Genomic DNA, 14,427 nt, shown 5'->3' with positions numbered 1-14,427 from the left:
TTAGCCCTGGGGACACGCCTGTTTAGCTGCTGCTGCTGCTGTCGTAATTTCGATTTCCAGATAAGTCGTTGCCAGCCGCCGGCGAATATGACCACACATAAGCTGCAGTCTCAAGGGTCTGAATGGTTTTCTTTGGGGTTTTCTGAGTATTGCACAAGATATGTAGCAAGATGAGGGCAGTTGCTGTTTGAAGCCAACTTGTGTAGGTTTTTGGTTTTTAGTGTAATAAAATGCTGCAGTGATCTGATCTGCAAACAGATTTTCAGTTAATTGAATTGAATTACGTACATGCTTGTTTTATTTATTTATTTTTGCTAAAATCAGTCGAGTCACTTAAGATTTAATTTCTTGCCTGTGAAATAACATGATTAGTTTTTTTTAGAGATGTGCCGATCGATCGGTCACCGATCATAATCGGGCCGATTTCCGTGAAAAAGTGCATGATCGGCGATCATTGGCTCTTGTTGCCGATACCGATCACCTGCTTCTCATTTCGCAGCCTGCCTGTGCAGCTGGTCTCCTTTTTCCTTCACTCTGCGCAAACGCGCAGCAACAAATCCTAAGCGATGTGGAACTATAACGCACTGAGTGAATGGGGAAGTTTGCGTGTTGCGGCGGAAAATTAAAGCACGTGGGGTCAAGCAGGTCAAAATGCATCAACACAACGAAGCTAATACGACATAAAAACAATGCCATACTTGACGGAGTTTGGCTACATCGAGGCTCACTGCAGTAAAAAAAGACATACGGAGGATCAGATAGCAGGTAAAGCAGCGCACAGCTACAAACACTCACCCGGATTAGCATGACGGTCAGAAAGCTAAACAAATAACCCGCAAAATTATTTAAGTCTTCGAGCTGCGATGTAAGACTCTGGTTCTGCTCTCGCTGTTGAACCGCTGCTACGCTACAGGTAGTAATATTTCACAGACGGAGCGCCGCTTCTGCTCCATCTGGTAGTGACTCTCACACCGAACCTCTGCTTAAAGCTGCAGCGTCTAACTTAAAAAAAATACATTTTACATACGTATTAAAACTTTCGCTGTCCTAACATGAGACAGATCATCTCTAAAAAAATAATCGATCTCCTCCCTGTTCTGCATAATTACTCCGCTCAGTCAGAAACAGCCAATCAGAGCTAGCAGTAATCAGCTAGCCGCCATGCTATCAGGAAGTTTTCATTCAGTAACTGGATTGTTTATTGTAATGGAACCTGTTTTTGCCTTTGAATGTTAAGTTTTATACTTGAACTTCTTGGCAATGTTGAGAGGTTTTATTTTGGCTCTTTGCATTATTTAGCCTCTTCAGAGCCTTCATATGTTATCAGTCTATTATGATAGTAGATAGTATTATCAATAGCAGTACAATTTGCACAGTGCCTGTTTTTGTTTAGTTTTCTTCTTGAAAAAAGTTATTAAAAACAAGTTTTTGTCTAAATTAAGGTGAATTCATGGTTCCTTTTTCCACATAATGTAACCGGTAGGGTTTATGATAAAAAAATAAATAAATAATAATTATGTGATCGGTATCGGTGATCGGCCCTCATGGGTGATCGGTATCGGCAGGAAAAAACTTGATCGGCACATTTCTAGTTTTTTTTTTCTATTTTCTTGTAACTAATCAACATAAAATGTTCTCTCTGTCCCAAAATAAGCTTTCAGACACATAAATGCCTCTGGTTCCTTTATAAAAGGCAAGGACTCGGGAGTCATGGATGGATCGACCCCATCAGGCTATGCTGCAGTTACAAATTTAGTGACAATCATGCACAGAATCTTAGAGGGTTATTAAAGTATTCATGCTCGTTTTGTGGCAGAATGTCATCATCACTGTTTCACTTCCAATTTGTCATGTTTTGCAGCTTTAGGGTCAGTTTGTGGCTCAGAAACGTAAGGCTTGAACTCCTTGCATCTTGAAATGTGCAAGAATCTGTTTAGAGGTTCACTGTTTAAAATGTTGACTAATGGCTTGTAATCTGCTCAAGTGTTGTGATTTCATTGTACTAAGACGTAAAAAAGTTACTGTACAATTTTTGTCTTTTTGTGTGGTTAAAATGTTGTTTTGGGCTGCAGTAGAAGCCTGCACATTCTTATTTTTTATACAATATTAGTTTATTTGCATTAAAACATACAAATAAACAAATCAATTTCTTTTAAGATTAAACAATAAACATATTATTGCCTAGAATACAACACAGCAATCCTTTCGTGAACCATTGATCATCTGTAGCAAGGAATTGAACTGCAGCTATAATAATAATAATAATTAATAATAATAATAATAAAAACATAATTTGGACCCAATGAAACCAAAACTCACTTGAGGAGTTCTAGGTACAACATATTTGAGTTTGTAGAGTTTAGACTTAATCACTGCTCTGAATGTGTTCTTTCAGCAAAGATAACATTTTTGAGTCTGCATACTCCAGATTAATCGATTAGTAAACCAGTTGACAATAATTCCAATAATCGATTAATTATTTCAGTCCCCCAAACGTACTACAAAGTGGGATTCTTTTGGCTCCTGCTAATGTAGTTTGGAAGCTACTTTCTGATTACAGAAAATGTTTAGGTAGATGTTGTCTAAATCATGTTTTTTTTAATCGTTTGCCTTGCATAAATGATCAGTTTAGTTGATGCAATCCGTTTTTGGTTTGTAGTTCTGCTACCAGTTCCAAAACACAAAGTTGTAGAGTTAATCCAGTTAACAGGTTGTTTTCGTTTTCAGTGCGATCTCTTTCAGCTGCACGTATAAATGCATCGCCTGCACGGAATAATCGGTGTTGTACGTTTGGGATTGACGGTAATGCCCCACAATAAAACGAGTCACGAGTGCGCTGTATGTTGTAAGGCGTGTGTGGCCCGCAGTATGACTTTCTTTCACTTCAGGCAGCGAGGCAGAGTAAGAAGGGGGAGGCGGGGGGCGGAAGAGCGAGCAGCAGTAGTGGAGGGAGGTGTGTCACACACTCGGTTACAAGCCGATTCTGTTTGGGACTCGGAGACTACTGCGACTCTTCCCAGCTCTAATTCAGCTTTAAAAAGTAGACTGAACTTTTCACAGAAAGTTTGATCCAACACTTTGAGGTAAGATTGCGTCCAAAGTTTGGTTTTGTGGTCATGTTTGTTCTTTAAAAAAAAAAAGAATTTCTTTCTGTTCTGCGGAGCGGTGTGCAAAAGGGGGTGTGTCATGGTAAAAAACAAAAAGCCGAGCAAGAGGATGGCAAGTAAAAACTTTGATAGAACAATGTGAAACTGTAGTCAGATTGTTTAGTCTAGTCCTGAACAAGGAAGTAAACACTTTGTCCATGTTTCGTCTGAATGCCAGTTTTCCTTTTTTTTCTTTTATTTTCTTGCTCTCAAAACCTTCACTGAGCATGCTCCTCTTCCTCCTGACTGAACTTGCAAAGGCAAAAGAATGCACTGAATGAATTCGGCAGCACAGAGCTTCACATTCACTCAGTGAACTCCCAGGTCGAGAATAAATATCTATTTTTAATATTTGTCTTGTATTATTTAGGTATCCACTGTTATATTACATCTAATAACGGTATAAAATGGTATTTAGCTTCAGGTCTTCTGTGTTTCCAATACATAATCACTGCTGAGGTGACTTTTAAGAATCTGTTTTTATCAGGGCAGCACATCCACCCCGAGCTCCTCGCTGTGTTTTGGGCGTGGAGAAAAGTTATCTGCCTGATTGCTGATAATCTGACGGGGAACGTTGAGTCGGCATTTCTCATAAATCGGAGCATTTCCGGTCAGGTCGGCCGACGTGCTCCCGTGTCACTCTGCTGGTGTGGGAGTACATGTCTGGCACGTTCCTGCGTGTCCGCCTGCAGCGCTGCGTGTGCGCCGCGTTGACTTTAACTCATTCACTAAGAGCACTTGTCGTCCCAGGGAGCCGGTCAAACCATCAGTGTTTATCTCCAACCTTATTTGGGAAAACTGTTGGATTGTGGGTGTTCTCTATAAATCTATAGCTCATGCTGTACTTTGAACGAAAGGGGCGTTGGAATCCTTTGAGCAACCACCCACACACAGAAGAAGTCTGAATGTAATGCGTTTTATTTGTATTTTTTTTTTTTATCTTGGCAGGATTCATTGCTGGCAAGGCAGAGCCCAGCAGACAGGAGGAGAGGAGCAGGGAGGAGTCTGGAAGGGAGCACCCACCGTCTCTGTCTGCAACGCCGATGGCTGGCAACATGGTGAGCCAATCGCACCGAGGAGGGCCGGGTGTATGTAAAAAAAACAAAAACAAAAAAAAAACATCGCCTCCTGCTGGATCCTGACGCGTTTTAATCCGCTTGTTTCTCTGAAGCCCGTAAATGATTCCTCTAAACTTAAGCAACAAGTTGCAACCTCACTCTTTTTTACAGGAAACGGCAAATTGTGGTTGCAGGTCCAAACAAGGTGCGAAGAGTTGCACACAAGTTTTACACGATCCACCCTTCATACCTCAGTGTTTCCAGCGACGCTGTTCAGAACCTCCTGGTTGTTGCATGTTGATCGCGTCCAGCTCAAGTTTGAATGTAGGCCGAACTGGGCTTTCTGCTTTTATCACGAGGTGCGTTTAAAAAAAAAAATACAGAAATTAAAAACATCAAGCAGAAAGTTGGCATCAGTCTTCCCTTTTAAAATTTGTACAACTATAAAAATATGTGAAAGAGATCAGAATTGTTTTTGACGTTAATTAAAACAAGCGGGAGACATTGATCTTTCTCTCGTTTCTGCACCAACTCTTTGGATTCAAAGAAACATTCCAGTTTGTTTTTGGTAAACCAGGCAGGAATCATGTTGTCGCTGCTGCTGTAGTGACTCCTCCTGGCTCCACAAGGTAGCAGCGCAGTCAGCAATGCTGCATCTTCAGATGCTCACTGTCGTCTTAATCAGTGGGAGCAGCGGAGCAGCTCGCTGACGTCTCAACTCTGATGGGGCTCCGTCACACAGATATTGTCTGTGTAGAAGCACATCAAGCTCATGTTATATTTACATGAAACAAAAAACCCTGCTTTATATTAAATGTGACATTTGAAACCAACTCCAGTGATCCCGGTATTAAATATTGGGCGTTTTGTTTTGTGATGTTAGCATAAAGTGCTCCCAGTAAAGACAAACTGAATGGGGATTTGACCATTTAATACTTAATTTACTTTAATCCTCTGGTGGACTTGTTCTGGAAAAAGTCTGTATGTTTGGGACATTCTCACTAAAGCACTTTTCTATTAACTCACAACTAAATTTACCTTTCAAGAAGACATTTCATACAAACTCTTACATGTAGTCATTTTTAATTTTAGGCCTTATAAAGTGCCAAAATCCATCCAAATTTTTTAATTCTACGCTATAAACTACATTTAAATACGCTCTCTCATTGCATATTTCCTAAACCTTTCTTCTAAAATGTAATGAAGGCATACGTTTTTTTAAGCTCTAGCATAGATGTTATGCTGTAACAAACCTAGAAACTACATCAGGCAGAGACTTGATCCCCTGACATTCACCCTTCCCTGCAAACCAGCATATAATTCTCTTATTGAATCATATTTGCTTTACGTTGTATGTTTAAGGCATTAGAATAAAACTAGTCTTGCGTTATTCAGCATCTACTCTGACATCATGAGAGTGTATATTTAAGAGGTTTGGCTTGAAAACGGCCATTCAAATAGTTGCCTTGAGCTTAGGACCCTACTACATAGTAGTCCATCCTGAGCGTCTAGTTCAGTTTTTAGAGGAAGGAAAAAATAACACAGATTAACTAAGCTGTTTCAGTCTTTATTTGTTGCTATTCATTGAACTGTAATGCCACGGATGGCTGAGATTTTCAGAACTAAATAATAATTAAAAAAAAAATCCACTGTAATGTACCGACAAACACATTTACCAGCTGTATCAGTTGTTTCTTCAAATACTGGACACTGAGGATTCAGAAGTCTTACTACTTCTGAAGTGCCAGACTAATGTTGGCATGTCTTTTTTTGATATGACTTGTTGATGATTTGGTATCAACATACTAAATCATCAACAAGTCCAGTGATGTTTACAAATGGCAAAACACTATTGATTTTTGTTTTGCACAGTGAGTTGCTTGTATGAGAAAACCAGATGTATTGAGTTTTGTTTTAAAAACCCAACCAAGAAAGATAAGAGAAGTTACAGTCAAGATGACAAGATTTCTCTTGAATCTAAAGGGAACAGAAACAGGAAGTATAACAGGAGGACATGTGTCTCATCGTCCTGATGTGCCCTGTCATTGTGGCTGGTTGCCCGGCTCCCGGCTTTCTAATGAGAGCTCTGGCTCAGACGGCGGCCCGGCTGGTGATGTGCCCACTAAGACAGGTGAAATGGAAATGCTAACCAGCGAGTCCTGCAGTAAAGCTTAACTCCATGCATTACTTCCAGTGTCAGGTCTCTAATCTTGCCTTCCTAGGTACGTTGTAGCGTGGTTGGGTGTGGTCACTATTGTGTTCTGCAAGAGCAACCAACCAGACACAGCTTAAACAGGGTGTCTGTGCATCCTTAAAATGTATTGGTCTTAAATGACTGTATCTAAAATTAAGACCTCAAACATTTTCATTGGGTTCTGTCACTCCGGGCGGTTGAGGCTACCCTTAACTTACTGCTAGCTATTTGGCTAGCTTTTTTTTTTTTTTGCGTCTCCTACGGGTGATTTAAAATACTTTTGTCTGTTGACTGGATGAATTTAATTTCTGTAGCAATGTAAGTCTTAGATTCCAGCCAATAAGTCTTAAAAAGGCATTTAAAAGTCTTAAATTTGAGTTTGTGAAACCTGCAGAAGCCTTGCTAAAGTAATTCAGTTGCAGGCGGTCACCTAAGGACATAATTGTTTTGATTATGATTCATATCATGTTGGCAGTATTTGTGCAACAAGTGGTTTGACTTGTATGACCTTTAACTCCATTAGGAAGTCGTATTTTTTTCAGTAAGCCTCTAAATGGTTTCAGGTAGGGGTATTTCCGACAGTTTTAAGTTCTTCTTCTTTACGGTTTAGGACTTCAGGTGGGATTGTCTGACTCCTTTCCAGCAGTTGCTACTGTAGGTAATATGATCCTGTTAATCCTCTCTTGTGAGAGGGTGATTATAACAGCTTCCCAGCCTCAAGCTCTTTTTTTTTTTTTTTTTTTTTTTCCCCCCACTCTTTCTCAACTAAAACAAGATTGAAGGTATTGAATTTGTGCCGTTGTCCGCTCATGCTGCCCATTTGTTTGCAGGATAATGGGAGCATGGAAATGAGGACAATAGCGTTGATTTTACTCCTGCCTCCGTCCCCGCTGTGCGTTGAAAACCTACCTTGTATGATTATTTGGAGTTGGTGAGAGAAGTTAACCTACGTACGCAGGCAAAGGTGTGTTTTGCGTCCCTGTTTTATGCAAGTGAAGCTTGCTTCAAACCCAATTAAAGCCAGTACATCGGTGTGGGTGGTTTGAGAAGCAACCAGTAGGCTTGTAGTCGAGGCCTGAGTTCATGTAAGGTCGCTGTTAATGATTTGACAGAAGAGACCTTTGCTTCTGTCAGTTTGACCGTGTTTGTGTAGTCTAGTTCACTACTATTTCCTGTGCCTTCAGTCAAATATGTAACTTTGACACTAACTTCTGGGTACTCTACATGGAATTTCTCTCTTTTTGTTACTGTGTGAGATGTATTCTTTGCATAACTGTCTAATTTTGAACACTTGTATAGAGATACTTTATATTTATGCCGGTATTGTTGAAATTGCTGGGAAACGATGGATAGTTTTTACATTTTGCTCTCAACTTTTACTGATTTGCCCAGTTGGACATTCAGCCTAACATCTCATCTTATCCTCTTCTATATCTGTGTGTGAACATGTAGGCTGACACCATGCATTGGTGACTCGCTGCCCTGTTTTCCTAAAATAAACTTGGAGACAGGAGCCTAAATCTGCTGCTCACTTTTGTGACTGGCTAAAGTGGAGCTTTTGAATGCAAATAGGCAGAAATGCAGATTGGCCAACTTCATACGCAGGTTGTGATTTACTCATTTCAAAGGTTCTTTGTTAATTTTTAACTACCATTATGACCAAAGGAGTTTCAGATTACAAATAATTTTTTTTACTCTGATAAAAGAAAGATAAGGTATTGGGCCTTGATTAAAAGGACAAATGTTTAGAAACTCTGGCTGAATGGTTTACATTCTGTAGAAATAAAACTCTATTTGGTTAAAACTACACAAAAGCATGCACCTTACTCTTTCATCATGATAAAAGATGCCAGAGTAAAGAACATGCATCTTTTCTTCATTTTGAACATCGATTTTTGTGTTTCTTTAGTCTACAAGACGTGACTTTTGTTTTCTGTTCCAAGCAGAGAAGCTGCAGAAACACGGTTCCTCTTTTTAAACGATAATAAACACTCAACCTGTTTTAAAAATACATTTAAAAAAAAAAAAACCCTTTTAAAATCCACAGTTCTTGTTTCACTTCAGCTTATTTTAGTTTGAGTTTATATTTACATGCACCGATAAAACACACTGACAACATTTAACCAGATAAAATGTAACCAGTTGTATTGTTTTTGGGTTAATTTTAAGTAGCATTTCTGAGAAGTTTTCTTCTTTACCAGTGAAAAAACTCTGAAATGAATTAAATTAGCAAAGTCAGTTCAATTCTAACACCCTGTTGTTTTTTTTCTTTTAAGTAGTAGTATAAATGTAATTATTCTGATGAATTAGTTAGCATTAAGATTTAGTTTTTATGTCTAAAACTGTACCCACAGCAGGCCATTTATTCAATAAAATTCTTGCTAACACTTTTTTTTCTGTTTCTAATTTATTCTAAAAGCAAAAATAAGAATTGTGGCTTTAATACATTTTATTGGGAATTTTGGCTGCAGCCCTTTGGCTTCAGTTCACACTTGTACTGACCAAGTGTCATGTAATTTCATTCTCAAAGTTTGTAAGATCTAACTTTATGTTCTGCCATAATACTTTAGGAAGTGAAACAAAAATAAAGCACCACTCCCAGCTATCACTGAAGTCTGCTGTTTGATAATATTACCACAATTTGGTTGTTTCTGCTAAATTATTTTATTTATTGACAAAATTCAATAAAATCTCTGGCCATTCTATACTGGCTGATTTATGGAAACTTATGTAGTTTTATTGCTCAATTAAGTGAAAAAAGAAAAACAAACATGTTGAATCGTTTCTTTAAAACTGAGATATGTACATTTTATTTTTTTGTTTTTAATGCTACACCCTTGATAAGACTGGGTAATGGGGACATATTTAATGTAAAAATGTCATATGTTTTTCTTAAAGACCACAGCTAAAGTGATCTTCACTGCCCCTGGGTTAAGACCAGCGCTGTAGCTAAATTCACTACATGTGGGAAGAAAATTAATGTATTCCCCAGTAGAAACTTGTATTAAACCATGACGGTTCCTAACTCTGCATTAAGTTGATATTCCTCCTCTTGGGACCCATAAAAACATGTTGCCTTCATTGTTTCCTGCTGGACAGCTCGCACACTGAATAACGGATGACTGAGCAACATCTGTTGGATTTAAAGCAAAATGTTTAAATATTTATTTCTAATACACTTCATGTAAAAAAAATTACAATTACAGACTAATATGCTTGATTAAAATTGTGGTAATTTTTATTCTGTACATAAACTTAATAAATACTACTGTTGCACAAGTGCCTGTACTTGACTGACCTTTGATACTCCAGATGTCCTTTTCTTTTTTGTATTTTTGGATGTATAAAAATCAGTAATGATGTAATTTCATTACTTTAAAGCACAACCTTATTGTGTGGAATCAAATCCTGTCATCCATGAAATCAATATCCAGCAGTGCTGCATTCTCTGTGTACTTCATTACACGTTGCATAATGTGGGGTCAGGCAGCTGTAGGTGAGTAGCTGTCACGACTCGGCAGGGGGAAGGTTGGCGCTGGCGACGGCGGGGAGTTTTACCCTCCCTCACTTCCCCAGTGAAGCCCTGCATCCACTGATGCAGAGACGGTGGAGAGGAAGGATTTTCAATAACACTGTGTCACCAGAGCTCCCCAAATAGATCTTCTCGACTTCAGACCCCCTCCCGCCCCTCCTCTGTCCTCAGGTGCAGCTGCACCGCATCCAGTGCAGCAGTTTTGTGACGATGAACCTCTAGCTGAGGGGGTTTTCCCCTTCTCTTCTGCCTCAGGATCAGCTGGTGGTGTTTTTATTTTGTGTCCGGCGCATTCGTCAGAGCGCTGCGAGCTTGCCGCTCCGAGGAGGGCGCAGCACACTGCAGTCGTCAGATAGCACGTGCGCGGCAGCTTTCCCTGTCGGCCCTCCTGGTTACGCTGCTTGCTTAGCGAGAGCCGTATTCCTGTAAGAAGCTAGCGGGGGGGAGGAGTGCGAGATGAAAGGGATACAGGAGGAGAGATGCGAGCGTGTCAAATGGAGAGAGAGAGGTTGATGCACATGCGGAGGGGTGGAGCTTAGCATCAGGCAGTTCCCTCCGTCTTCCTTTCTCCTATTTTTTCCCCCTCTGTTACTCCATCTGCGGTGCTTTTTCAGCTCTTCCCACAGTTTTTTTTTTTGGTTTTTTTAGCTCGCCGGCTCCGTCGGACTGCGGCTCCTCGTTGTACCTTTCATGGACTATCCTCCTTTTCTCAGCCGTGCAACAGGGACCGTCTTCAGACGCCGGCGCGCTCCCTCGCCCCTCTCTGGAGTGGTGGGGTGGGGGGGAGGACTGGGGTTTGGGATCCTAAATGAGACTAGCTTGTCATCCTCCAGCACATCCTGAGTAGAGAGAAACCCGCTAAAGGTGGCTGGGGGTACACGAGTTCGAGGTGGGCCGGGGCGGCTGGGAGAAGGATGGTCACGCCGGCTCCTCGTGCTGCAGTCGCGCTGCTCGTCTTTCAGGCACAGTCTTGCTTTTCCTCGACATGAGCCTCGCAGCAAGGGTGTCCTGCTCCATGCTCAACTGCTTTGTAAGTTCACTCATGTTATTGTGTTCGTTGTTGTCCTAGTTCAGATTACAGTGGGTGTGTATTCCCTCCCCCCATCTCACCTCGCCACCTGTGTGTGTGCATGCCTGCCTTCTCACCAAAGGGGGAAGGGATTTATCAACATGAGTGCTACAGTTATTGACCAACACCAACTTCGGCTAATGTGTGCGTGGTGTTAACGAGGAGATGATGAATAACTACTTTGGTGCACTTTTAAGTTGCCGAGGATTGGTCCGGAGAAGGTCGGGTTCAAACTGTTTGTGCCCAGAGTGAGAACAGGATGTGCCACGCTAGCTGCAGTGGAGGGCTGGAGCTGGTCTCTCTGGAGGAAATGAGGAAGACTGATGTGGAGCAGGTGTGCTTCTGTTGTTGAATGTCAAGACGGAGCTAGAGAAAGGTCAAATCTCAGTTTCCAGGTAGGACAGTGTGACCGCACGTCTGTGGAGCTGAATAAGATGATGCTTCTTTTTAATGTTTACACTTTGTTGACCGTTGTAACTTTCAGCAAGTCTGCCGTTTAACTCGCCATCTAGGGCCTCCATGTTTTCCTTCTTACCTTATCCCATGTTATGCTTTTCAAAGGGTAATATAATAGTAGGATAAAGCAGAACAAACATCTTGTGACTTCACAAGGAATATATGTTAGAATTTTAATCTCTAAAGCTTCTGAAATTTTGTAAAAATGTATAGAAATACAGCAAATAAAGTTTAACTTAAGTTGATGTTCTGAGGCATACTGAAGGTATGCTAATATGCCAACATGTGGTATCTGTGGAAAGTCAAGTTTTTCAAAGGCATGTCAACAGTCATTAAAATCTAAAAATAATTTAGTCAAATCATAACCAGGACATACAACGGTTTGATTATTACAAACGAGTTGGTGATGGACCAAGACAAAATACTTTATTTGTAAAAATGGAGAGAAAATTGGTGTTCAAAGATGTAATAACAGCTGAAAAGTGTGGCTTGGATTTGTATTCAGCCACACTGGTACAATACTTTGTAAAGTCAGCTGTAACCTCAATTACAGCTGCAGGTGTTTGTTCCTAGACCTTTCATCGTAGCGCCGTCTTTCCCCTGCTTGAAGTTGAACCTTCGCTCCAGGTTCAAGTCCCCTGCAGCGTCTGACTGGTCTAGTTCAAGGATTTTCCTGCATTTGTCTGCACCCAACTTCCCACCAACTCTCATGGGATTTCCTGTCCTTGGAGAAGAAAAGTGTCCCCACCAACACATGGGGACGACTATATGTTGGTGGTTAAATTTACATTGCCGCACTTCACTTTTTAAAAAAAATAATGTCTTCCTTTCTCTTAACAAAATGCTCTACTTTGTTTTTCTTTTTCATATTTTGTCATGTTAAATGTTTAATAGGTGTGCATATTTTTAGAAGCCTCTACAGCTCTAAAAAATAAAATCACTTAATCTAAATTGAAATTGAGCTTTTTGACTACAGTGGGATCAGAAAATTAGTTTGAATATTACAAGAGGAATGCTACAGTAAACATGAGATTAGATTATCAGTGTTTTGATTCTTGAAGCCTTGATTGAACAATCGACTTTTTTTTTTTTCTTCTAATGAGGTAAATTTAAATTTGCAACTGAACCCTCAAGTGTTTCTCATTCAGGTGGCTAGAGAGCCTCAAAACTTTCAAGGTTTTTGCACAAAACTGTTCAAATATCCCTAAAAAATAAGAATGAAAAGTACATTTTGTTTGTCCTTTTGAAGATCAGGGAATCTCCCACTCACTTTGTACACTGTCAGAAACTTTAAATCGCATTACTTTGCATTTTGATTGCATGGTGTTTGGAGATGATTTGTATTCCAACTTTTATTTCTGAGAAAATATTTTATAAAGTCCGATAGATGAAGATGCAGCGCGCCGCTTCCCTTCTCTTGTTTTCTTTAAGAAAATGCAGCTGGTCATTACACAATTTATGATCAGTCTTAAACGTCTGTGGCTCGGCTGAGTCGGCACTTCTTCTTTTGCGTCACTGTCTGTATAATTTAGTATCCACATCCTCTGTTACCTAAATGGATCACAGGCTTGTCAGTCTCCTCCGTCGGAGGAAGGGCTGCAGAGTTTTAATCATCCCCATCCTTGTCGTCATCAGTCAGTGAAGGGGGGAAAAAACCAAGCGTCTGTGCCTGCTCCATGCGCAATATGTTGATCTCACTAAATGGAGCTACAACATCTAATTGAATTGATTTAGATTTTTCCATGTCTGTAATCAAATTATTCATGCTAGCTAAACGCATCAAGTAAAACCAAAAAGCTTTTTGGAGATGGGCTTTAGGTGTCGTTTCTTGCACTGTTTTTATGCCTGTGATCCCACTTGTACTCAATCATAACCCTCCTTCACCTTGCAAAAAGAGTTTACAGGCATGCAGCAGGGACGGCGTAGGAGAGCTCGCAGTTTCTTGTATTCTATCAAAATTATAATATTGTTAAAAGTATTTGCTCATTTGCCTTCACAAACACACAAATCGGCAAGTTTATTATGTCTCGCCGCCCCATGCAAATTTAACAACTTCAGCTCTTACGGGAAGGTTTGGTTTTGCGTATGGCTGAAAAGATTAACCAGATTAATCGCGTGGAATCGATTATTGAAATAATGGTTGAATCAATTAATCGTTAACTGGTGTATACAGACTTTAAAAAATGCCATTTGCTGAAAGAACAGCATACTCAAAGCAGTAGTTATGCCAAAACTGTACCAAAAAATAATTTTGTGCCTCTAAGATGAAAACAAATCTTTGTAAATATTTTCAACATAAAGTGCCTCAGGTGGCATAGTTTTAGCTTCACCTGGTTTAAGCACTTTTTCCTACCCAATTATTAATCGGTTAATCCAAAAAATAATCAATCGATCAGCCCTGTACTGTATTGATGAGTTGAGCATCAGGGGTTGAGCTTTTCACATGTTGGAATCTTTTGCCAAAAATAATCAAGCGTTCATTCAACGATCACTGTTATTGCATTTTAGGTAATAATTATTTTCCTACTTAAAATAATGTAATGTATTTGTAACATGGAATTTCAAAAGAATTGAATAAGAAAATTAATTGTCAGGATAATAGATTAATCAATAGCTGGAATAATTTAGTTGCAGTCCTAGTTTTGTTTTGACCATTGCTCCAGAAGCACATCAGTGAGGTCAGACACTGATGTTGGGCCCGCTCTGTTTAACCCTAAAGATGCTGTTTCGTTGTAGCTGGGCCAGTCAGGTTCTTCCACTGTGAACCTGTTTCACGGCTCATCTTGAAGCTAAATGATTTGCACCAGAAGTGACTCGACTTGACACAGTTCAATTCTCAACTACCAAGCCAAAACCTGCCGATTGAACTGTAATGCAGGCTTGACTGGTCACTCATCCTATCAGACAACCCATGAGCTCCAAAGCAACCTTTTCCCCTAAATGTTTGAAGGAGCAATCTGTATTTTGATACA

At 40.0% G+C, this 14,427-nt stretch overlaps 1 protein-coding gene across 3 annotated transcripts in view; it reads left to right on the top strand.

Moving 5' to 3' along the window:
• The window catches only part of mtmr4 (myotubularin related protein 4), a 45,394-nt gene that overhangs the window by 2,569 nt on the left and 28,398 nt on the right, over nucleotides 1-14,427 (top strand). The window contains exons 1-2 of one of the 3 annotated variants that reach the window (XM_088012274.1): nucleotides 2,888-3,083; nucleotides 4,095-4,204. In XM_088012274.1, the coding sequence (XP_087868400.1) occupies nucleotides 4,190-4,204 (15 nt within the window). In that variant the 5' untranslated portion in view covers nucleotides 2,888-3,083; nucleotides 4,095-4,189. Of the gene's footprint in view, nucleotides 1-2,887; nucleotides 3,084-4,094; nucleotides 4,205-9,862; nucleotides 10,961-14,427 lie in introns of those variants that run through there. The other 2 variants (XM_088012273.1, XM_014989059.2) reach the window with 2 other exon arrangements.

The sequence above is a fragment of the Poecilia mexicana genome, unplaced genomic scaffold (genome assembly GCF_051168715.1).
Source record: "Poecilia mexicana isolate PSO_F unplaced genomic scaffold, ASM5116871v1 scaffold_14, whole genome shotgun sequence".
Classification (NCBI taxonomy): Eukaryota; Metazoa; Chordata; class Actinopteri; order Cyprinodontiformes; family Poeciliidae; genus Poecilia; species Poecilia mexicana.
The sequence above is the reverse complement of the archived record's forward strand: the minus strand, read 5'-3'. Positions and strand labels throughout refer to the sequence as shown.